Source organism: Mobula birostris, chromosome 22 (assembly GCF_030028105.1).
Source record: "Mobula birostris isolate sMobBir1 chromosome 22, sMobBir1.hap1, whole genome shotgun sequence".
NCBI classification, from domain to species: Eukaryota; Metazoa; Chordata; class Chondrichthyes; order Myliobatiformes; family Myliobatidae; genus Mobula; species Mobula birostris.
In genome coordinates, this window is record NC_092391.1 from 18,971,896 (window position 1) to 18,998,694 (window position 26,799).

General features: G+C 45.3%; 1 protein-coding gene across 1 annotated transcript in view; it reads right to left on the reverse strand.

The window, feature by feature from the left end:
* LOC140186215 (adenylate kinase isoenzyme 1-like) overlaps positions 1 to 26,799 on the reverse strand; it is a 173,256-nt gene that overhangs the window by 145,170 nt on the left and 1,287 nt on the right. The window contains exon 2 of the mRNA XM_072240199.1: positions 5,796 to 5,982. Coding sequence (XP_072096300.1) covers positions 5,796 to 5,982 — 187 coding nt within the window. The remainder of the gene's footprint in view (positions 1 to 5,795; positions 5,983 to 26,799) is intronic.

Below are 26,799 nucleotides of genomic sequence, written 5' to 3' on the forward strand. Positions count from 1 at the left end.
CAAGTACAATGTGCACTCCCACTCCCAACTGTCGTCACATCCCTTCCCGTGATCTGGGACCAGAGCTGAACGTGGCGGCTTGAAATTCCGCTTCCACATTGTGTCTCTTTGCAATTGTGGGGTCTCGCTGCAATACATTCCAATTGCCGGATGAGTTCACCAGGCTCCCTGTTTATTGCTTTCTGTTTGTGTGTGTGTGTGTGTGTGTGTGAGTGTGTCTGGGGAGCCAAGGGGGTAATAAGGAAAGATAGAGAGATGACAGGAATTACAGTAAAAAAATTAACACACGAGAACTGCCACCTTCTCCGTGAAAGAGGGACTGGCTTATTTTCCTGCGTGTCAGTCATTGAAGCAAATTGTTAAATGACTAAATCGGTGTCACACATCACACACACCTTCCATACATCAGCTTTTGTTTAAAGCCTTTATAATCTTTAAATAAACCCTCAGAGACCCAGGCTTGCATTAGACTGCAGTACTGCTAAAAAGCACTTGTCATATATTAAAAATGTTCCTTTATTTCCTGTTAAAAAAGGCATTACTCTCCCCAGACTTCGATAGGTTGCCAGCAATCTCACTCTAGTTACATTTTCCACACCACAAACACTGAATACTGCTCCCCCAATCCCACTTTGGAACCAAAGGAAATCAGGCACACATTTCACCCTTCACCATTTGGAAAATTGCAACAATGCACAGAATAGTAGATCATGCATTTGTACAAGTTTTTATTGTTTTCATAGGTGGGCATACCCAGGGTAGAAATGCTGAGAAAATTAGCTATTTACAGCAGCTACACAGTACAAGACAAGGACAAATACAAGTTAATGTAAATTATAAGTAACTTGCATGTGCAAAATAACAACAAAATTAACATAAGTTTATTGGTGCAAGATTATATATTTTTGTTTTTAGAGATACAGTAGGGTAACAGATCCTTCTGGTCGAATTAGCCCACGCAACCCAATTACACCCATGTACATCTTTAGAATGTGGGAGGTAGCCAGAAAACCCACATGGTCACAGGGAGAATGTACAAAGCGGGAATTGAACCTGGGTCCCTGGCACTGTAATAGTGTTATGCTAACCACTATCCTATCATGAGATTGAGAGAAACAGGGAGAGAGAGAGACAGACAGACAACAGAGTGAGAGAATGACAGAGACAGAGAGAGACAGAGACAGAGACACAGAGACACAGAGACACAGAGACACAGAGACACAGAGACAGAGAGAATGAATACATTAGCTGGTTGTATGACAGCCTGGAATGGAAACACCAATATCTTTGAAGGGAAAATCCTATAGAAAGTAGCGGATATGGCCCAGTCCATCAGGGGTAAAGCCCTCCCCACCATTGAGAATCTATATGGAGCGTTGTGGCAGGAAAACAGATTCCAGCATCAGAGACCCCCCCCACCACCCAGGAAATTATTTCTTCTTGTTGTTGCCATCAGGAAGAAAGTGCAGGAGACTCAGGACTCACACCACCAGGTTCAATAACAGTTATTATGTCGGAGGATATTTTGATGGTTCTGCATTTATGGATTGGACTATTGCGGTTATGGACTGTGGACTTTTACCAGACTTATGGTTTTTATATTCTGTATTTTTTGCCTGTTCCTTCTCCACATTGTTGTGCAAGGGGAGGGGGTTTGCGAGTTGATGTTCTTGTTATGTTCTGTTCGTTTTTTTGTGCAGGGGAGGGCTGTTTGGGGGTCGTGTTCTTGTTCCATTTTGTGTAGCAGGTTGGGGGGGTCTATGCTCTTGTTGCATTTTGTGTGCGGAAGGTGTTTGGGGGTTGAAGATTGGATGCCATTCTTTTCCGTGTGGGGGGTGGGTTTGCTGTTTCTCTCTGAACAACGTTCACGTCCTTTCTTTGTTTCATGGCTATCTGGAGAAGATGAATCTCAGAGTTATATATGGATACATACTTTGATAATAAATGAACTCTTAAACTTCTTTTTGGAATTTGAAAGTTCAAAGTAAATTTGGTATCAAAGTACATATATATCACCATAAACAATCCTGAGATTTGTTTTCTTGCAGGCATAAATACAAGAAACACAGTAGGAACAATAAAAGACCGCACACAACAGGATGGACAACAAACAATGTAGGAAAAATAACTGTGCAATACAAAAAGGAAAAAAAAATAAATAAGCAATAAATATCAAGATCATGAGATAAAGAGTCCCTGAAAGTGAGTCATTGATTGTGGGATCAGTTTAGTGATGGGACAAGTGAAGTTTAGTGAAGTTATTCCCACTGGTTCAAGAGCTTGACGGTTGAGGGGTAATAACTGTTCTTGCACCTGGTGGTGTGGGCACTGAGGCTCCTGTACCTTCTTGATGGCAGCAGTGAGAAAGAGAGCATGGCCTGGGTGGTGGGGGTCCCTGATGATGGATGCTGATTTCCTGTAACAAGTGCTCTGTGTAGACGTGCTTAATGGTGGGGAGGGCTTTACCCGTGATGTACTAGGCAGTATTCACTACTTTTAGTAGCATTTCACATTCAAAGACATTGGCGTTTTCAAAACAGGTGGTGATACAAACAGTCAATATACTCTCCACCGCACACCTACAGACATCTGTCAAAGGATTAGATATCAAACCAATTTTTCACATACACCTAAGAAAGTAGAGACACTGCCATGCTTACTTAGTAATTACACTTCCGTGCTAAGCCCAGGGCAGAAATGATAATACTGAGGAATTTAACATTCCTGACCCTCCACACCCTGCAGCAGGACAGAGCGGAGAGGCGAGATGGCAGTGAAGATGAGAAGGCGAGTGGAGAGACAGGAGTCCAATCCTTGATAAAGGGAATCTTCCTTTACCCCTTTGTAAACTCCTTACAACATACATACACTCTGTGACCACTTTATTAGATAGACCTGTACACCTGCTCGTTAATGTAAATATCTAGTCAGCCAATCGTGTGGCAGCAACTCAATGCAGACATGGTCAAGAGGTTCAGTTGTTGTTCAGACCAAACATCAGAATGGGAAAGAAATGTGATCTAAATGACTTTGATCGTAGAATAATTGCTGGTGCCAGATGGGGTGGTTTAAGTGTCTCAGAAACTTCTGATCTCCTGGGATTTTCAACACAACAGTCTCTAGAGTTTACAGAGAACGGTGTGAGAAACAGAAAAAAACATCCAGTGAGCAGCAGTTGAGTGGGCAAAAACACTCAACTCTTGTTTAAAAAGAGTTGCTAGAGGAAAATGGCCAGACTGGTTCAAGATGACAGGAAGGTGACAGTAACTCAAATAACCACATGTTACAACAGTGGTGTGTGGGAGAGAACCTCTGAATGCAGAACATGTTGAACCTTGAAGTGGATGGGCTACTGCAGCAGAAGACCATGAACTTACAGAAACATACTCAGTGGCTACTTTATTAGGTATCTCCTGTATCTAATAAAGTGGGCACTGAGAGTATTTTCCTACCTTTCTTTGTGACATTGACAATTACACATTCTGTATGTTCATCCAAAGTTGAAGCCACCAGTGAAAGAAGCTGAGACACTAGTGCTAATTCTGTGGCATTCAGCTTGTTACCCTTTTGCCACCAGCAAAAATACCCACTAATGCCTACTGCCCATTTCCTGCCAGACACTGTGTCCTTCTTATCCACAGTAATGTGAGCTTTTAAAATGGCAACGCTCAACCCCAAGAAAAATACAGCATCTCCAGCGGCTTCACTCAGGAGAGCCTGGCGCAATGGAATCAAGTCCCCTTTCGCTCAAGAGCCTTTTGGTTGAGGGGTAGTAACAGTTCTTGAACCTGGTAGTGCGAGGTCAAGCCCGGAGTTGGCAGCAGATGTGTTGTCATGTTTGAGAAGTCAACATCACTGTTCTTCCTTCCCCACCCAACAGCAGAGCTGCTGTCTCCTGTCTCCAGTGGCTCTGGAGCAAGGCTGACCTTTGGTGCTGCCCGTGAGGATTTTGTTCCGTCTCCTTGTATCTTCTGCTGCTGGAGCAGGGCAGCACCTCTACTTCCTCGGGAGTCTGCGGAGAATCGGCTTGACATCTAAAACTTTGACAAACGCCTATAGAAGTGGAGTGGAGAGTGTATTGACTGGCTGTATCACTGCCTGGTATGGAAGCACCAATGCCTTTGAATGGAAAGTGCTACAAAAGGTAGTGCTGTATGCCTGTGAAACGTGGACTGTGTATCGAAGGCATGCAAGACAGCTCAACCGTTTCCACATGACTTATCTTCGCAGAATATTAGGCATCAGATGGCAAGATAAAGTACCAGACACTGAAGTTCTCTCTAGAGCAAGTCTACCATCAGTCCACACACGGCTGATGAGAGCACAGACCCGGTGGGCAGGTCATGTCATCCGCATGCCGGGCGAGCGCATACCCAAGCAGCTCCTTTTTGGGGAACTCTCTGCTGGAAGACACTCACATGGAGGACAGAAGAAACATTACAAAGACACACTAAAGGCCTCCCTGAGGTCATTTGACATAGACACGACCTCCTGGGAAACACTGGCACAAAACCGCCCTACCTGGCGCGGCCTCATCCACAAGGGCTGTCAAGCTTACGAAGCAAGGTGCATTGCTAAAACACAACATAAGCACGAGCCGCGCAAGTCCAGAGCCACCAGCGCAACAACTGCAGCGCCTACACGTCTGCCCAACATGTGCCAGGACATTCCGTGCCCGAATTGGCCTGACAAGTCATCTTCAGACACACCGCATCCAGTCTCAAAGTGACTAATGGTGTCGAGATCTTCACTGAGGACGATGGACAAACCACCACAGAAGGTAGTGGATTCGGCCCAGTACATCACTGGTAGACCCCTCCCAAACACTGAGTATATCTACACAAAACACTGTCATAGGACAGCTGCATCCATCAGGTAGAAGGTACAAGAGCCTCAGGACTCACACCACCAGGTTCAAGAACAGTTACGACCCCTCAACCATCAGGCTCTTGAACAAAAGGGGTCAACTACACTCTTGCCCATCTATTGAGATGATCCCACAACCAACGATCTCACTTTAAGTATTCTTTATCTCAGATTCTTGTTATTTTTTGCTGTTTATTTATATTTACGTTTGCACAGTTGGTTGTCTTCTGCACTCTAGATGATCTTTCACTGATCCTGTTATAGTTACTATTCTGTAAACTTGCTGAGTATGCCCACAGGAAAAATAAATCTCAGGGTTGTATATGATGGCATATATGCACTTTGATAATAAAATTTATTTTGAACTTTGAACATCCCTGTGGGTCTTCTTCCCACATTCCCAAAGGTGTGTAGGACGTCAGCTTTATTGGCCACTACAAATCGCCCCTTGTCAGAAGGTAGGTGGTAAATTCTGAGGTGAGTTGATGAGAATTTGGGTAAAATAAAATGGAATCAGTTTAGAATGAGCGTAAATGGATTAGTGTAAATCATTAGTGCAGTGTAAATTCATGTAAATCATTAGGGTAAATGGATTAGTGTAAATCAGTTTAGGATTGGGGCAAATGGATGTGAGATAGTTGATGTACACTGAAAGGGCTGAGGAGCCTGATTTCATGACATCCTCCTTCTCCAACCAGGAAATTAAAAGGCACTTTCAGGAAGACTGGAACGTAAAGCAGTTAGGCAGGTTGGACTTGGCTCTGATTTACCCATGTGTTGCTCCCGCTCCAGCTCTGTGATTCTCCTTTCCAGACAAACAATCAACACCAGCCTTTCCAAAGCAGGCTCAGCTCCCCCCCCGCCCCCAGCCCCCCCAACACCACCACCCTCTTAGATACAACCGCAGAGTAATCGTTTTGCTCGTTCACCTGCCCGCAATATTGGCTTCTTCCCCTGCCCGCCGTTGATGGGGGGTAACGGTCGACGCTCCTGAGAGATGAAGGTGTCCCACTTCACCTTCTCTGGCCCTCCAAGCTCCCGGACTCTCTGCAAACATCCCTCCAGGTACTCCACAGGGTCCTCAGGCCGATAGTACATCAGTCCCGTCAGCAAGCTCTGTGGGCAGAGAGCAGAGGTAAGCATCCTGGCAAGTTCAACAGAAGACAGAGACATTGATAAATGGTTTGGATCAAACTCAGTTTAATTCTTCATTCACTTTAACACCCTCTGGCGTTGCTCTCTTCAGAACCTCCAGGACCAAATGGGGGGCTTCTTTCCAATGTTGCAATTCTTTATGGTACAAGTTTCAAATGGTTCAATTTAATATCAGAGAATGTATACAGTATACAACCTGAAAGTCTTACTCTTCACGGACATCCACAAAACAAGACACCCCATTGAATGAAAGAAACATTAGAACCCCGCCTTCCCTCTCCCATCTCACAAGTAGCAGCAGAAGCATCGATCCTCCCCCTTCCCCCCACCTCCACTTCAGAAGATCAGTTGGCCCATCATCTCTATACCTGAAGCAGCTTTCCAATTCTCCACACGTTCCCACTCCCTGTGAATCTACATCCAGCACCTTCTCAGATAATGCATCAATAGTACAGAAAACTATTCTCACTTCCTTGCGTGTAACTCTTTGGTCAGCTTGTGGAGGGCTACTCCAAGCAGCCCTCCGAACACTATGGGTAACGCTAACTCCACATGGACAAGGGAAGTCACAGTAGCTTAGTGGTTAGCACAACACTTCCCATTACCAGCGACCTGGGTTCAAGTCCCATCGCTGCCTGGAAGGAGTTTGTGTGTTCCCCCATGACCACATGGGTTTCCTCTGGGTGCTCTGGTTTCCTCCCACAGTCCAAAGATGTACTAGTTGGTAAATTAATTGGTCATTGTAAATTGTCCTGCGATTAGGCTAGGATTAAATCAAGGTATTACTGGGTGGCATGGCTCAAAGGGGTAGAAGGGCCTACTCGCTCTTTATGTCAATAAGTGAATAAATAAAGTCCCATATTTCATCTATAAACCGCTAGCCCCATTTAAATCCCATATGGCAACAATAACAGGAAGGAATTAGAAATCTTGTCAGCTCAAATCTCTATGCTTTGGACTAATATAACAAAATCAGTGAATGTTAGAAGAACTCAGCAGGTCAGGCAGCGTCTGCGGAGAAAGAAACAGAGATAATGCTTCAGGTTCATGGCGTTATGAACTGAATCGTCAACTGCTTCTCTCTCTCTACAGATGCTGCCTGACCTGTTGAAAACTTCCAGCATTCTCTGATTCTATCTCAGATGTTCAGCATCTGCTGTGTTTTGGTTGTTGCTTACTGTCCTGGGCCAACGTTGACCTAAATCACATTCAAGGAATAAGCAAGGACTTCTTACTAGTACGTCATTGATATGAATTAAGCATTGAGCTGAGTTCTGGTTGTGTTGTGATCTGTTACGCAGCCTAAGCGAGGGATTCCCAACCTTTTGATATGTCGTGGACCCCTCAGTTGATGGTAGGGATCCGTGGCATAAAAAGGTTGGGAACCTCTGGGTTAGAGGGTGCAGATGACAACGATTAACAAAGGATTTAATGTAAGTGGCAGATTCACAGACAGCAAACTACCCCACAAAGAGTCTGGGCAAAAGGCCTCATCGGTTAGCTGTCCCTTGTAACACAAAGACACTGCCTTCCGAGCCACACTAGCACAGCATAAGCCGCCTGCTCACACAGGCTCTCCACAAGCATCAAGAAGACAATCGCCACCAGAGACCAGCTGAGTCAGACAGCCCGTTTCCTTGTAATCGTGGGAAAGGATGTTCCCCCTTCTATTGTTTCTGTGTCTTCCACCCTGTGAGAAAGGCAAGAATTCCCCCCCAGAGGAGACCCGTTCCCTGTTTTGCCAGGACTTCTCTACATTCTAACCATAAAGCGAGCTTCTGCTCCACTTCACCCACATTCTACCCTTCTCCATTCCTCTTGGTCTTTTAGGGACACAACATGATTGCTAGAGAGAGATTTTACTGTGTTTCCAAGTTCCAGGAGATTTTAGATTAGATTAGGTTATGAGGACACGCAGTCCTCTTTTATTGTCATTTAGTAATGCATGCATTATGATACAATATTCCTCCGGTGTGATATCACAGAAACACAGGACAGACCAAGACTGAAAAAGTAACAAAACCACATAATTATAACATATAGTTACAACAGTGCAACAATACCATAACTTGATGAAGAACAGGCAGGCCATGGTCACAGTAAAAAAGTTCAAAGTCTCTCTAACGTCCCACATCTCACGCAGACAGGAGAAGGAAGAAAAACTCTTCCTGCCATGCCCGACCACATTCCGATTCTGAGTCGTCCGAAAACTTTGAGCCTCTGATCAGCCCTCCGACACCGAGTACTGAGCACCATCTCTGCCGAGCGCTTCAACCCCAGCCTCGGTCGCCAGAAGCAGGCAAAGCCGGGGATTTTGGGGCCTTCCCTCCGGAGATTCTCGATCGCACAGTAGCAGCGGCAGTGAACCGGGCATTTCAGAAGTTTTCTCCAGATGTTCCTCTGCGCTTCTCACGTCTGTATCCATCAAATCAGAATTGTGCACGGTACTTGTATATAATGAATGGTTTTGATATTCATTGTATCAAGAAGGAACCTGCTCACACAGGTCAGGGACATCGTCACTTCAAACCCCAATATAGGGTACTGAACACAGGACTGCTAATCTAACAGCGCATGTCTGCAGTACGTAGGCATCTTAGGTACACATACTATAAATTTTCTGACAATACGACCATTGTTGGTAGAATCTCAGGTGGTGACGAGAGGGTGCACAGGAGTGAGATATGCCAACTAGTGGAGTGGTGCCGCGGCAACAACCTGGCACTCAACGTCAGTAAGACAAAAGAGCTGATTGTGGACTACAGGAAAGGTAAGACGAAGAAACACATACCAATCCTCATAGAGGGATCAGAAGTGGAGAGAGAGTGAGCAGCTCAAGTTCCTGGGTGTCAAGATCTCTGAGGATCTAACCTGGTCCCAACATATTGATGTAGTTATAAAGAAGGCAAGGCAGCAGCTATACTTCATTAGGAGTTTGAAGAGATTTGGCATGTCAACAAATACACTCAAAAACTTCTATAGATGTACCGTGGAGAGCATTTTGACAGGCTGCATCACTGTCTGGTATGGAGGGGCTACTGCACAGGACTGAAAAAAGCTGCAGGGGGTTGTAAATCTAGTCAGCTCCATCTTGGGTACTAGCCTACAAAGTACCCAGGTCATCTCCAAGGAACGGTGTCTCAGAAAGGCAGCGTCCATTATTAAGGACCTCCAGCACCCAGGGCATGCCCTTTTCTCACTGTTACCATCAGGTAGGAGGTACAGAAGCCTGAAGGCACACACTCAGTGCTTCAGGAACAGCTTCTTCCCCTCTGCCATCCGATTCCTAAATGGACATTGAAGCTTTGGACACTACCTCACTTTTTTTTTAAATATACAGTATTTCTGTTTGAGCACTTTTTAAAATCTATTCAATACTGTATACATAATTGATCTGCTTGTTTATTTATTATCATTTTCTCTGCTAGATTATGTATTGCATTGAATTGGTGCTGCTAAGCTAATAAATTTTACGTCACATCCCATGATAATAAACCTGATTCTGACATACATACCTTGTGCTTTGGCATAAGTGTACGTCCGCTTGAGGAAACGGTACAAGTTTAGTGGAATATGCACTTTGCAGGTTTGTGCACTGGGATCCACTTGTATTGCAGGGTGTGTTTGTGAACATGTGTAAATTTCTGCTAGGTAAGTGTCGGCATCTTTTATTACCTTGGTGATCCAAATACAGCAATGATGCTCTTCCACAAGGAGAGAGAGCCATTTTCTCCATAAAGCCAACAGATGCCGTAACAACGTTGTCAATAGCAAACTGGAGAGTCGAAAGCCAAATTAGTCAGTAAAGAGTTAACAGACAGCTGAATCCTGTGGTGGGACGTGAACCCTGAAAGGTTAGGACTCACTCAGAGGAAAGCACATCAGGAGAACGAGAGTTTCCAACACCAGCTTCAACGAGGTGAGGGCAAGAGATGACAATCATACAAATGTTTCTCTTTGACCCAGGACAACAGTGGTACTATTTTGAGAAGTTGGAATCACCTGAAATACTTTACAAATGAGGTGTTGACTAAAAACTGCAAGTGACTTGATTCGCAATTGGTTCATTCATGCTACCTCCACCATACTTTACTGTAGGGATGGAGTTACCCAAGTGATGCTCCATACTAGGTTTGCACCACATATACTGCTTAGTATTGAGGCCAAAACAAGTTCCTCTTTAGTCTCATATAAGCACAAGACCTTCTTCCACATCTTTACAGTACTTTCCGTGTGACGCTTTGCAAAGTCTTGACAGGCAAGGATAAGCTATTTTTAAGCCAGTGCTTCTTCCTTGCCACTCTTCTATAAATACCCTTTTAATTGCAAGGCCTTGGAGATTGTGGAGCCATGAACTTCATCTCCAGTTGCAGCCGCTGACTTCTGCAACTCACTCAGAGTGACTGTTGGTGTCACAGTCGCCTCTCTTACAAGTACCATTCTTCACTGGTGACTAGGTTTAGAGGGGCGGCCTGACCTAGGCAGTGTGGCTGCAGTTTCATTATTTTTCCACTTTTTTTTTTTTACTAAGGACTGCACTGAGCTCCGAGGTATGGTCAGTGCCTTTGAGATTGTCTTGTACCCTTCCCAGATCTTTCCCCTCCATCTTAGCTTTTTGCCTTCTGGAGGGAGAGAAAAGTGGGTGTATTCACTCTACCTATACTCATTATTTTGCACATCTCTGTAAGATAAACACTCGCTCTTCTACAGTCCACAGAATAAAGTCCCGAACTCTCCCTGAGACCCAGTCCCTCGTGTCCTGTAAATCTTTGCTGCCCTCTTTCCAGCTAATGGTACATTGCCTATTACAGGGTGACCAAAACTGAAAACAATTGCAGCCTCACCAAGTCTTAAACAATTGCAAAATAACATTCCAACTTCTTTACTCATTGCCCTGACGGACAGAGGCCAGAGTGCCAAACCCTTCCTTCGCTACTCCATCAACCTGCGACACCATTTTAAGTGACACTGTCCTTGTACTCCTAGGTCCCCCTGTTCTACAATCAGTCACTTCAAGACTCACATGGAAGCAAGCCACTTGGCCCACAGCAAACATGCCAACCAGGAGGCACCTGTCCATATTACAACCATCTCCTAGTCCTTGGCCAGTAGCCTTCAATGCATTGACAATTCAAGTACTCGCCTAGATCCTTCTTAAAAGCTATAAATGACTCTGCTTCCACCATTCTCCAGCAGTGCATCCCCAGGTACTCACCACCCTCTGGGAATCCTGTTGAGGTCACTAGAATATAAAAGCAAGAGGCTGTAATTATGAGGCATTTTAAGGCATTGGTCAGATCACATTTGGAGTATTATCAGCTGTTTTGGGTCCCTTATCTAAGAAAGGATGCACTGGCATAGGAGAGCGTCCAGAGGAGGTCTATGATAATGATCATTCACATATAACGAGCCTTTGATGGTCTTGGGCCTGTAGTTGCTGGAGTTTAGAAGAATGGGGGGGGGGGGGCTTGTGGTAAACCATATATATATGTTGTAACTGAGTTAACTGTCTGGACACGCCCCTCTGCTGACTGCCCCTGTGGCTCCTCCCACAGATCCCTGAATAAAGGTGTTTCGCCTTGCCCCTCCCCCTCAGACCGGGGGCAGACACTCACCGCGGAGGTCATGGAGGTCCTATTGTACAGTGAATAAAAGCCTTTCAGTATTTTACCAAACCTCAGTCTTTTGGAGTTATTGAAGGTGCTTCAGGGCTCCCATTGAAACTTTCCAAATATTGAAAGGCCTAGATAGTGGATGTGGAAAGGATGTTTCAAATATTGTGGGAGTCCAGGACCAGAGGTTACAACAGAATAGGAGGACATCCTTTGAGAATGGAGGTGAGGAGGAATTTATTTAATCAGAGGGTGGTGAATCTGTGGAATTCATTGCCACTGCTTGCTGTGGAGGCCCGGTCATTGGGCATACTTAAAGCAGAGGCTGATAGACTCACGATTAGTAAGGACGTCAAAGATTATGGGGAGAGGTCAGAAGAATGGGGCTGCGAAGGAAAATAAACCAGCCATGATTGAATGGCAGCACAGACTGGATGGGCCAAGTAGCCTAATTCTGCTCCTATGTCTTTTTCCCTAATGAATGTGAAGTGTCCCCCACAAATCCCCTCTTAAACTAGATTAGTTCCCATCTGATGAGGAGAGAAGATTCCTGTGGCCCATCCTGCCTATACTCCTCGTAATGTGATATACCGTTTCTTATCGCAAGAAAGTCTGAAGATCAAAAAGAAAATTCCATTCACCTTCAGTTTGCCAACCAGCCTTTTGTGAGGGGCATCCTCAAACTGCTTCTGAAAATCCGGACAATATAGCACGTGCGGCTCTTTCAATGTTTCTGCTGCCCTGTTATTCAATGCAGATTGAATGCAAATAGAAGTGATTCCCTGGGAGGGTTTTGTTTGAGCCTGTACGCGGGGGCTGCTCAATGGCTTCACTTGTTCCTGTTGGGTGGCAGGCATCTACGGGAAGCCGGGGCTGCTGGCTGTCTTGTGCATTTCAACCGCAACATGAAAAGAGACACATTGGTCCACCTTGTTCATGCCAATCAAGATTCCTGTCCAAGCTCGTCTCATCTGCCCACGTTCGGCCCAGATCCTTTTAATCCTTTCCTATCCGAGGACCTGTCCAAGTGTCTTTCAACTTTTGTTATTGCACCTTCCTCTGACAGCTCATTACACATACAAGCCAAGTTGCCCCTTGGGTCTCCTTTAGATCTCTCCCTCTCATTGTAAAACTACTGCTGTCTAGCGTTTGATTCCTTTTCCCTTGGGTTACAGAGACAGCTGGTCATTGACTTCAGAAAGGAGGATGGGGATGGGGGTGTGGTGAGTACGCATGTGGCTGCCTACATCAATGCTGTTGATGTTGAGAGGGATGAGGGTTTCATGCACCGAGGTGTGACTATCACCGATGGCCTGCCCTGGTCCTACCCCACTGATGTTACAGGCTTGCCAACACCTCTACTTCCCCAGGAGGCTAATGAGATTTACAACGTCCCCGTCAACTCTCACCATTTTTTTTTCCAATAATCGAAGCACCATAGAAGACATCCTGTCTGGACGCACAATGGCTTGGGCTGGCAACTGCTCTGCATGTGGAACGGCAGAAAGTTGTAGACCCAGCTCAGTACAGCGCAGAAACCAGCCTCCCTTCCCACTTTGGGCAGAAGATACAAATCCTGAAAGCGCGTACCACCAGGGTCAAGGACAGCTTCTATCCCCCGTCATCAGACTCTGGAACTGACCCCTGATAAGATGAACTCTTGACCTCACAATCTACCTCATTGCGATCTTGCACGCTATTGCATTTTCTCTATAACATTTACATGTCATCCTGTGCTGTTATTGTTTTACCTTGTTCAATGCACTGTGTAATGATTTAATCTGTATAAACAGTATGCAATACAAGCTTTTCACTGTATCTTGGGACACGTGACAACAATAAACCATTCACTCTATTTCCGCCATGTTTTTTTCACACCTCCATAATGTCACCTCTATAAAGTCCTAATTTGCAAGCCTCTCCCTATAACTCAAGTCCTCGAGTCCTGGCAACATTCCCATTAATCAACTTGGCACAATTCCCAGCTTAATGGTGTCTTTCATATAACAGGATAACCAAAACTGTGTGCTATACTCCAGGTGCTACCTCAATGACATCACGTACAACTGCTTCATAGCATCCCAGCTCCTATGCACGATGTCCTGACTGATGCATGCCAAGTGCCTCCTTCATTGAACTGTGACTCTACTTTCAGGGAACTTTCTATTCCTACGTCGTTCTGTTCAAAGTCAGCGGTATAATGGTCCAATCCTGTACCAGTCTGGAGCAGTATCCCCAGTGTTGTACAGTGAGAGCATTGCCACCTCAAAAGTAGTGTTGAGTCTCCTTTGTTCGGTCCGGTTAAATATTTTGTTTACTCCCTCCTCCACTTTGAATTTATGCTTTTATTCAATTTACTGAAGCTCATCATAAGACCATAAGCTATAGGAGCAGAATTAGGCCATTTGGCCCATCAAGTCTGCTCCACCATTTGGTCATGGCTGATCCAATTTTCTCCTCAGACCCAATCTCCCCACATCCCTTCATGTCCCTGACCAGCCTCAAGAATCCATCAACTTCTGCCTTAAGTATGTATAAAGACTTGGCCTCCACAGCTGTCTGTGGCAACAAACTCCACAGATTCACCACCCTCTGGCTGAAGAAATTCCTCCTCATCGCCGTTCTAAAAAGACACCCTTCCATTTTGAGCTGTGTCCCCTGGTCTCAGACACTCCCACCATGGAAACATACTCTCCACATCCACTCTATCAAGACCTTTCACCATTCGATAGGTTTCAATGAGGTCACCCCTCATTCTTTGGAAATCTAGTGAATACAGGCCCAGAGCCATCAGACACTCTTCATGTGACAAGCCATTCAATCCTGGAATAATTTTAGTGAACCTCCTTAAATCATATTTTAACTAAATTAATTATTTTGCTTGTAAGTACTTTAAAAATATTTTTTATTTTGTCATTAAATCATATAAGCCAACTTTTGATATCTTGTGCAGCCTCAGGTCATTAGGGCGTTGCTAGGGGCAAATCGTCAGGTTCTACCATCTGGGGCCCAGTTGCCACCCATGGCCTGTTCTGCCTCACTGCAGGGACACTGAGAGCGGCTGATGCTGAGTGCAGCCGTGGTAAATCAGGTGGCATAGACAATGTTCTCCTCCCCTTTATTTGGAGGCTCTAACTGCCCTTTCAGGAGGACAAGAAAGATCTTGTGGAATTATCTGGAATGCCAGCACAAGAGTTTGGTGGGGGGGGGGGGCGTGGACAGCCCGGTAGCGTAATGCCACCACAGCGCCAGCGACGGAATTCAATTCCCATCGCTGTCTGTAAGGAGTTTGTACATTCTCCCTGTGACCATGTAGGTTTCCTCCGGGTGCTCCGGTTTCCTCCCACAGTCTAAAGAGTTATGGTTAATTGGTCACATGGGTGTAATGCGACAGCACAGATTCTTTAGGCTGGAGAAGCCGGTTACCATGCTTTATCTTTAAACACATAAAATAAATAAATCAAGAGTTTGCACTGGTATCCTGATCAATATTTATCCCAGACAGAAATGCAGAATTGCCATCAGTACACCTGGTCCCAGGGACTGTCTGGGGTAACTTGCTCTATCTTTTTAGAAAGCTGAAATATTCCTTCAAAATACGAAATCCGTGGCCACAAAGCCTTTTGAAATGCTACAAAGCTGTAATTGTGCCAGAAAGAGTGGTTGCTTTGATCACCCTCCAGCCTTTGCAGTAAAGAACCTCTTCTTGACTCACCAAGCTCACCAGTCACTCATTTGAGTTGAGCACGACAAAATAACAGCAGAGGAGAAGCCTAGGTGGGTATCACTCACAAAAGAATAAAAATGTGCTAGGTTATTGTGTCCTGCCAGGCAGGGAATATTATAGTCTATCTTCTCAATTACTGCTTTCATCTCCCTGGCTCTGAAGAGAATATGCCATCTGCCATCTACTTCCATTACTTTCCAAGATTATTCAGTCACTTACTCATAATGAGGGCCAGAGATTTCTACCAAGGGGATATCTTGGCCTTCAAATTGATCTTAATGGAGCAGACTGAAGAGATGGTCTCCTGCCTTTTGTGTGTTTGTTCACGGGGGACAGAAAGCTAACATGCAGCGACAGCGAGCGTTTGGTTAGGTAAATGAGAAGCTCGCTTTCACGATGGCAACAGGAGTACGAGGTTAAGGTGGTGCTTGTACGTGGCCTCGGCAAGACCGCACTGGGAGTACTGCGTGTGGTTTGGTCTCCGGACTGGAACGACACACTGTATGCTCTCTGCATTTATTCTTGGCTTGATGGGAGATTGAGCTATGTCTTTACACAATGGAATTTGGAAGAATAAGATTTAACCAGCTCAGAGAGACTTTGATGGAATAGATTCAGTTTTCTCAAGCTGGAGAATGCAGAACCATGAATCCCAGCCCTGGGAGAGGGATTTGGCCATTTAGAAGCGAGACGAGAGGAAATCGTTTCACTCTGTGGGTTGTCCCTGGCTGTGAATACCCAGACACCACGTATATTCAAAGTTGGGACTGCTAAACCTACGAACATTGAGTGAATCAAAAGATGTAGAGAACAGGCCGGAAATTAGATGAGGCATTGCCTGAGTCAAGATCTGAACAAAGAGCAGAGCAGGTGAGGGGTGGCTGTAAGACCTACGAGGGTTCAGTTGCCTCAATGGGCTCCACTGAGGACAACTATGCTAGATGTGAGGGAAGCTGGAGAATTGTCCATGAGGGACCAGAATGGGACGGTAACAGAAGTGTGGGGGCATTTAGTTTGCTACAGGGTTGGGCAAGAGTTGGGAGTGCAGGGGGGGGGGGAGGAGGGGAGAGAAATTAAAGCCACAATGACAGAAGGAAAGAGAAAACATCTAGACCAACACCACAGGATGGCCCATTAGGAATGTTCCCTATTGTACAGGCCACGGTGCTTCAAGCTTACATACACTTGTTTATCTCCATGAGTTTCAAATATGTTTAGAGCATACATACATGATAGATTGATTGTCCATCGTACCCAATGATGACAAATAAAACCTGTCTGGGAGAGCTTTTAAAGTGGAAAACCCATTGCACTAGGCAGTTTCACTCTCTTGACCCGGAAGGTTGGAGCGCCAGGTTCAGTGGTATGAATAGTTGTCACAACAGGGTCTTTCTTGGTTGCAGTGGATGACTATGATTTCTTCTGTGCCGTGTCATGCCCTTCACTACCCCTGGTGTGATAGGGACATGCCTGTGCTAACATGCAAACTCAGCTCTGGCGGACTGGGCGGATGAGATTAGCAGTAAGGTCCAGCAGTCAGGAAGGCAGTTTGCAGCAGGCAAAGGTTGGTGAATTCCTACTCTGCTGAACTTCGGGTGAAAGTTGATCTTCCACCTCAGTTTGTTCGATCTGCATAAGGCACAGAAACTCCTGACATTGAATGTCCAACCCCTCACGGCCCCATGGTCCACCAGCCAGCTTTGTCATTGGGAGTCTGTGCATTCGAAGTGCTTGAAGAACCTCATTCAGGATCGTGGCTTGTACCATCAGAGTGAGACCATGCACTTAGGGAGGTATAGGGAAAACACTAAGTGGAAGGACATCAGGATTTCGTAGTTCAGCAGGCAAACAGAATGCTTTCCTTCATTCAAAGTAAATTTATTATCAAAGTACATGTATGTCATCATATACATCCCTGAGGTTCATTTCCTTGTGGGCATACTCAATAAATCCATAATAGAACAACAGCCATAATAGAATCAATGGAAGTCCTCACCAACCTGGGCGTTCAACCAGCGTGCAAAAGACAACAGGCTGTGCAAATAGAAAAAGAAAGAATACTAACAATAAATAGGGAATAAATATTGAGGAAGTGAGATGAAGAGTCCTTGAAACTGAGTCTATGGGTTGTGGGAACATTTTAATGATGAGGCAAGTGAAGTTGAGTGAACTTATCCCTTTTGGTTCAAGAGCCTGATGGTTGAGGGGTAATAACTCTGGTGGTGTGAGTCCAGAGTCTCCTGTACCTTCTTCCTGATGGCAGCAGCAAGAAGGGAGCATGTCCTGGGTGGTGGGGGTCCCTGATAATGGATGCTGCTTTCCTGCACCAACACCTTGTGTAGATGTACTCAATGGTGGGGAGGGCTTTACCTGTGATGGACTGGGCCCTATCCATTAACTTTTCTAGTATTTTCTGTTCAATGCATTGGTGTTTCCATACCAGGCTGTGATGCAGCCAGTCAATATTCTCTCCACCACACATCTACAGACGTTATCAAAGTTTTAGATGTCATGTCGAATCTTCACAAACTCCTAAGGAAGTAAAGGCACTGCTGCGTTTTCTTTGTAATTGTATTTCTTCATAATAACCAAGGTAAAGAGTTTAAGAGCAGAAAAAATTATGCTAGAATTGTACAAACACTGGATATACCTGTAAATGGTCCTAGCCATTCATTTCATTACAGATTGCGGAAAAAAGTGTGCAGAGGAGACTTATGAGAATATTGACAGAACTGAAATAGTTGAGCTGTTGATGAAAGAGGGCAGCCCAGTAAGTAGCGGCTAGTGTTATGCTTTACAGTGCCAGCAATTGAGGTTCAACTCCTGCTGCTGTTTGTAAGGAGTTTGTACGTTCTCCCTGTGACCGTTTCGGCTTCCTCCGGGTGCTCTGGTTTCCTCCCACATTCCAAAAGTTTACGAGTTAGTAAGTTGTCAGCATGTTATATTGGTGCTGGAAACATGGCGACACTTATAATCTGTCCCCACCACATCCTTGGTCCCTGTTGTTCATTGACGCCAACAATGCATTGTACTGTATGTTTCAATGTACATGTGACAAACAAAGTTAATCTTTCATCTTTACATTAGATGGGCTGGTGTTGTTTGCTTTAGTAAGAAAAAGGCAAGGTAAGATTTAGCTCTGATGCATAAAATTTCGAAAGACTGAGATACAGTAAATAGGAATATCCCAACTCCCTTAAAAGAAGAGACGACAACCAAAGTGACAGAGATATGAGTGGGTAGAAGGTTTAGCAGAAAGATGAGGATAAACTGTCACCCAGGTGGTGGGGCTCCAGAAACCCTACCTCAATGACAGTAGAATCAGAAAACCTCATTTGAAAAGTACTTGGGTTAGGATCTGAAGAGATGTGACCTGCAGCATCATGAAACACGGGAAACAGGCTCCTTAGCCAACTCATCCATGATGATCAAGTTGTCGACCTGACATCATCGCATTTGCCTGTGTTTGGCCCTTATCTTCCGAAACATTTCCCATCTACGTATCTGTCGGAGTGTCTCTTAGATGCTGTAAGGTGGAGATACAAGGTGATCCTTCCCTCCGCTAGCCTGCAGGTCACCCTTGGGCAAGGTGTAGCACCTGCTTACCCCTGACCCCACTCCAATCAGGGTCACGTGAAGCCATAGGAGCTGGCGGTGGATGGCCGTATGAGCAATTGGTGCATATCACAGGTCCTGGTTATGTGACCACTGACACCAGACGGACAATCTCTAAAGAGTATTGCTAATGGAGGGTGTCCCCAATCTTGTAAAGACACTGCCCAGATGAAGGCAATGGAAAACCACTTCTGTAAAAAAAAATTGCCACGAATAATCATGGTCATGATAGACCATGATCACCCAGGTCATATGACATGGAACATAATCAAAAATTGAATTCCACCCACCCCTACTAGTGCTTCTGGCAGCTTGTTCCATATAATCACTACCATCTGTGTGGAAAAGATTTGTCCCTCAAGTCCTTTTTAAATCTTTCTCCTCTCACCTTAAATATATGCCCTCTTCCCCTGGGAAAGAAAAGACATTATCTTTGCCCCTCAATTTTATACACCTCTGTAAGGTCACCCCTCGGCCTCCTGTGCTCCAGGGGAAAAATAATCACCAGCCTATCCAGTTTCCCCTTTTAACTTAAACTCTCCTGCTCTGGTAGCAGCCAAGTGGAAAATGGAAATTAGTCTGAATAGGTTTTTAATTGTATGATTGGCTGAAAAGCCTCTGTTATATACTTTTCTGGATTCCAATGATCATTAGTAGTCATCTGGCGCTGTGCAACAGGATTTAACCCCCAAGTTTATTAGAACCAGGTTTGTAAAACCACCATTGTTTCCCTGGCAAGCTGTACTGGTAATGCGAAATCATAAAAACTCTTCATAGTTTTAACTGAGCAGTAATAACCCTGTCCATTAAGGTGTGTTGCTTTGCACATCTGACTAGTAGTCATTAACTATGACCACCATTTCCATAACTACATTGCTGTGCAAAAGTATATATATATATATATATATAGAGCTAGGCTGCCCAAGATTTTGCACTGTCTTGTAGTAATTTTATGTATTGCACTGTACTGCTGCCAGAAAAAAAAATTCACGACATATCTGAGGGATGATAAACCTGATTCTGATATGGGTCTGTATTGTGGACTGAGAGTGGAAGGGGGCAGGGAGAGGGGGACCATGGTTGGGAAAAGGGGAAATAAGGGGGAGGGAGCGGGAAGCACCAGAGACATTCTGTAATGATCAACAAACCAATTGTTTGGAATCAAATGACCTCCCTGGTGTCTCAGGGCTGGGTGTGTCTGCACCGTGCCACCCCCCTTTCCCTGGCACTCCTTCTCTGCCATCCGTCGCACACCCCTCCCGTGGTGCTCCACCATCACCATTCTGAAGGTCCTTTGCTCCCGCCAGTTTTACAAACTTACTCTCTGTTCCATGTTGACAAATACAGTACTGTGCAAAACTGTTAAGCACTCCAGCAATATACACAGTATGCACCCAAGACACATGCGCAGTACCGTAGGTCAATGTAGATGAGATTTGCCTGTGGCCAGCCAGAGCTCGGAGACCAGTGTTCTCACTGTGGGCTCAACTCAACAATCACACAATACCACAGGTCTGCTGATATCGTCAAACAAGCTGCTTTTTGAAAGGCACAATCACCTGCTGGCTCTCTTGGGTGTTTGTGAATTATCTCTGGAGAGCAGTCTGAGCACTCAAGTTGAGTATGATGTTCCCCTGAGGGGTTGTTATCTTAATGGAGAACGCCTGAGGAGGCTGATGTACGGGCAGCCGCCACAGGGGTCAGGGTCCAGTGACATGGAGTGCAAGACCACTGGGGACCCTCCAGTGCTGCTGCCTTCCTCCCCCTTCACTGCTGTTAAGACGGGTCATCATCTTCCACCAAATCCACTGATGAGGTCTTAGGTGGATCATTCCTTGTCTGGAACCTACCCTCTGACCTTACCCACATGGGCGACCCTGTCAGGAGCAAAGCTCCAGACAGCATTGGTCTTGGGATCTCAGGAACTCAAGCCTCTCCACCACGACAAGGTGATGTTCCTCGAAGAAGATCTCAGGGTAGGTTATCCAAAGGGAGCAGGGGAATTGATCATGATTAATACTTACCCTCAACCAGCCAGCATCATTAATCAGGCTAGTGGGACCTTTGTCAGGGAGTCAGACAGTCATGCAACAGGGAAATTTAACTTAGTTCACACCATTTATAATGCATGGGGGCACAGTAGCACAGTGGTTAGCATAACGCTTTACAGTGCAGGCGACCGGGGTTCGATTCCTGTCACTGCCTGTAAGGAGTTTGTACATTCTCCCTGTGACCGTGTGGGTTTCCTCCGGGTGTTTTGCTTTCCTCTCAGTCCAAAGATATTCTGGATGGTAAGTTAATTGGTCAAACGTCAGAGGTGGAGAGGGACTTGGGAGTCCTCGTGCAAGATTCCCAGAAGGTTAATTTACAGATTGAGTCTGTGGTAAAGAAGGCAAATGCAATGTTAACATTTATTTCAAGGGGAATCAATATTTAAACAAGGAGATAATGCTGAGCCTTTATGATACACTAGCCAGGCTGCACTTATAGAGTATTGTCAACAGTTTTGGGCCCCTTATCTCTGAAAGGATGTGTTGTCATTGGAGATAGTCCAGAGGAGGCTCACAAGGATGATTCCAAGAATGAAGGGGTTAACATATGAGGAGCATTTGGCAGCTTTGGGCCTGTACTCACGGGATTTAAAAAAAAAACAGGGGTTTCTCATTGAAACCTACCAAATTTGAAAGGACTGGATAGCATAGATGTGGAGAGGCAAATCATCTAATGGTGGGGATATCCAGAACTAGAGGCCACAGCCTCAAAACTGAGGGCAAACCCTTTAGAACAGAGGTAAGGAGGAATTTTTTTTTGGCCAGAGAGTGGTGAATCTGTGGAATGCTCTGCCACAGACTGCGGTGGAGGCCAAGCCCAGGCGTATATTTAAGACAGAAGTTCATCGTTCCCTGATTGATCAGGGCATTAAAGGATATGCGAGAAGGCAGGTATATGGGTTTCAAGTGGGATCCAGGATCAGTCATGATGGAATGGCAGAGCAGACTTGAAGGGCTGAATGGCCTAATTCTGCTCCCATGTCTTGTGGTCTCTGTAAATTGTCGCATGATCAGGCTAGGGTTAAATTGGGGGGTTGTTGGATGGTGCAGCTTGAAGGGCCAGAAGGGCCTATTCTATGTTATAGCTCAATAAATAAATAAGTCTACATCAATCTAACATGAATTCATAGTCAAAGTAAACTTATTATTAAAGTATGTATAATATGATAATGCCGGCTGGTGGCATAGTGGCGTCAGCGCCAGACTTTGGAGCGAAGGCTCCTGAGTTCGAATCCAGGTGGCTCCCTTGCACCCTTTCCATCTGTGCTGGGTTGAGCGTCGAGCTAGCAACTCGACGTCGTAAAAATAAGAAAGCCTGCTAAAAAATCGCCGTCATGACGGCGTCCCGATGACTCCACTCGGAGTTAAGGGCTTTCTTCAAGTATATATGGTACCTTGACATTCATTTTCATGCGGGCACTTACAGGAAAATAAAGCAACACATTAGGATTTAATGAAAAACCTGCTCTCCTCACATTCTTCCAGATTCTGTCCTTGGTCTGCAGGTAAGTGCCATGCTGGTGGTCATTTGGAATGCGTGAGGAATCTAGAGCATCTGGGGAGATTTCAGGCAGCCGCTGTATGTAAAATTCACACAGACAGCGCCAGGGTTAGGGTTGAGCTCTTGTCACTGGAGCCGTGGGGTACCCGAAGTTTCCATCCTTCCACAGTACTGTACTTACCATGCTTAATCAGTAAAAGCTGCTTGAGCCAGAAGCTTCAAAATATAATTTCTCCGATTCCTCAGTATTCTGTTTTATATACAGAATCATTCATTCATTGTGTGCCATGTTGAATGACGTGGGCGATCATGGTCTATCCAAGACCACGATTGTTCTTAGCAATTTTTTTCTACAAAGGTGGTTTGCCTCTGCTTTCTTCTGGGCAGTGTCTTTACAAGACGGGTGACCCCAGCCATTATCAATACAGGTACTCTTCAGAGATTGTCTGCCTGGTGTCAGTGGTTGCACGACCAGGACTTGTGATATGCACCGGCTGCTCATACGACCATATATATAGAGCAGACATTTTTTTTTGTAAAAGAAGGTTCCTAACATGAAAGTACCTTGTCGGAGTATTATACAAAAAGCCTGCATCAAGGATGAAGCTCTTAAATTTTCACTTGAGTTGAGGCAAAGCGCTCTCCAGCATGCCGTACAGCTGCAATTAAAGGCTACTGTTTGTTGTAACCAACGTTACTGCCCTTACTGCACACCGGTAACTCCGAGCATCATCCGCCTTTAAACGGATTAGTGGAGGCAGGGGTCCCCCAGAGTCCCGGCTGATGTCCCACTCTCAGTGATCATTGCGCTTTTGGGGCAGTGACTTGCACAGATGACTGCGACAGCTGCTCGCCTAACACCAGCCACTGCACACTCATCTCAGGCAAGCAGGGAACACTCAGAAGGCGCTACTTCAATTCAAATATTTCATCCTGAACGGATGCCAAAGGGGCGGGCAAATTCACTTTCGAAATCCACAGCTCGGCAGAGCTCAGTGCTGGAAGGAGCTCGAAGGATCTTGTTTTATTTGCGTTTGCCCCAGAGAATAAGTAGATTTCCTTCAGGCTTGCACTGCGAATCACCAAGCCACAGGAAGGACAACATGATTCATAATGAACTGCTGCATACGGAAACATTCATGACACATTAGACTGTCCATTAGAGAGAAGATTAAAAAGCATGTACATTCACCCAAAAAAATCTGCTGCAATCATTCATGTTAATATATACAGCACATTTCTTTCAACATCATACACACTTTATCAGCACTTCCTGAATCTGTTAACTGATGTTTCCACCTCGTTTTTTTTTAAATTTCCCTTTTTTTAAATAAGTTCCTCTTTGTACATTTTTTAAAAGAATATTATCTCTGCTGAAAGAATTCTGCAGATAGAATTCAATGGACTTATTGAATTCTGACCTGGTTAGCCATTCTTGTCGTGGCCAACTAGATGTTTCCTGCTTGGCATTGCTGTCTGCTGCGCCCCTGGGTCAGCTGCCGGGGAGCACCGCTCACTGGTGTTTCTCTCCCTGAGCCCTGATCCATCTCCTGGTGGTGGAGCAACGGGCCCGACGGTTCCCTGCCACCCCCTGCAGCTTCCTTCTGGGTTAGTCGGACCCCCAGTTTCTGCCCTTCCCCCTCAGCCGCAGCCAAAAGCTGCCCTTTTCTGTCTCTTCAGCCAACACTCTGGTGGGCCTCCCGAGCTTTGCTCCAGTCACTGCCATATCTTGGAGTAGCCTTATCGTCAATATGCCAACAAAATCGCAGCATCCTACCTCCACAGAGTAATCGATGTTCCTCCAGTCAGCCCCTCAGATACTGGGTGAACTACTTTACTGGATGGACAATTTCATCACGGAGCTCTCACCCGACAAACCCTCCTCCCTCTCCCTCCCCAACTACACACATACATGTACAATCCCTCTGTCACGGAAGAAGTATCACATGCACACACTCATGGACGCAGGCACTCACCCATACACACTGGCACTGCACATCTCTCACACCAGACCCTTTACACAGACACACACGTAAACTTTCTTGCTCTCTAGCCACCAGCTCTCACCTTCATACACCCCTGCTCACCGCCCCTCTCCCTCACATTCACACCCTCTGTTACAAGTGTTTTATATCCCCCCTCCCCTCACAGACATATTCACATTCGTTTATTTGCCAAGGATGAGTCTTGCCACACATTCTGATACCAACATAGGATGTTCAGCAGAACCACAGCAGCGAAACAAGTCCCTTTCCTCACTCCCATCCACCCCCACCCGTTCACAAAGAGTAACAGCCTTCCAACTCCGGCCTCAGATCGATTCATAGACATTGGGCCTCCGGCTTCCCAAGTGGACTTGACACACTCTCCCTCTCTAGCATACCCTTCAAACACTCACTCACATAACACACACTTACATACGAACTCGGACTCTCAGGCACACATCTCTTGTATGCACACATTTCCACTCTATCTAAAGCTGTCTCACACCTCTCATTCATAGATAAGCACATCTTCCCTATCTCACACACAAAACCCACATTGAAGCAACACACATCAAAGTTGCTGGTGAACGCAGCAGGCCAGGCAGCATCTTTTCTCCGTCTCACACACGCTCTCTCACTTTCACACACAAGCTCTCCGACTCGGGCATTCTCTCTCTCTCACTCACACACACAAACACTCTCTCTCTCACTCTATCTCCCATATTGCTTTGTAGAGCCCGCTTATATGAAGCCAGTGAAATTTGCTGCAGTTCCTCAAAAGATAATGGCCCTTTATCTCCAAGTTTTCGTTCAGTGATTTAAGTTTTATGCAACTACTTACTGCATTACGGCAACAGGAAACTATAACTTTACAATTCGGTTCCTAATTACTACAAGGCTTCTGTTCATTTTCACAGAAAAAGCCCTCGGCACCACTGAGCACATCTACAAGGAGCACAAGAAAGCAGCATCCTTCATCAAGCACTCCCGCCATCCAGACCTTGGTCTCTTCTCACGTCTGCCACCAGGAAGTGGGTACAGGAGCCTTAGTCCTCACCACCAGGTTTACCAACAGTTATTGCCCCTCAAACATCACGGACAATATTGCCCATCTCACTTCTGATCTGATTCCACGCCCTATGGGCTCACTTTCAAGGACTCTACAACTCATGTTCTCGGTATTTTTAATTTTTTTTGTATTTGCAGAGTTTACGTTGGGTATTTGTCAGTTTTTGCATGTAATTTTTTTTCATTAATTCTATTGTAATTCTTTGTTCTACAGTGAATATGAATCTCAGGGATGTATACGGTGACATACATGCACTTTGAACTTGAAATCACAACGTCTAATTCAACAATTCGGAAAGAAGGAAATTTCTTGCAAGCAAATTTGAGAATGAAACATGGTACTTTCTGGCTACTTTGTAATATACCCGCTTCCCAATGTGGCTATGGATCTACAGGAACTTACATGCGCTCACTGCCATCAGACACATAATAATTACTGGGAATTCCGGGACTTGCACTGGGCAGGAACTTGTTCCTTTTCTGCAGTACACAGTCTGAGCTCCCTGACAAAAGGGACAGGATAGTCTGAAATGTATTTCTCCATTGGTTATCTGCTGCATCCTCACAAACACCAGCTACGATTGCATTAAAGGCAATGTCACTAAGAATCACCGTGCTCACAGTGCCAGTCTCAGAAATCTTAAAAGTTATTCATGTTTTACCCCTCATTGTTTTTGAGCTGATGCTCTAAAAAGCTTCATACAGGGACCCGGAACAATCGCTAGGACCTCATACGCCACAGGGTGTCCAGCTGTTAACCATCGATCATCAACTACGGGATCTCTAGCCACTGCAGCGTCTGAATGGTTTTGGGAGAAGGAGAGGCAACGACACTCTGCATTTAAAGAAGCATTAAAGAAGCATAAGGTATTTACTTACATGGTAAACTTCTAGCCTCCCCACTTATTAGATGTGTAAGACGAGGGAGCACCAGTGTTATCTATTGGGATTCCGCCCCCCGATAAACGCATTCTCAATTTTGCAAATAGATTTATATCAGAAAGGTTGGCGAGTCAGAGTTCATGTGGGGGGGGGGCGGGGAAACGGGGAGCCTAAGATTTCTCTACTTGGTCAGCGGGAAATTTTACAGAGATGTTCACAATCATGAGTGGTGGGTGGGGGCAGAAGGGGAGAGCGATCTGGTAGATCTGTGGAGGAGGTGGGGGAAGAGAGGCATACTTTCTTCCATTCAAGGGAATTGCGGGTTTCTTCCATTCAG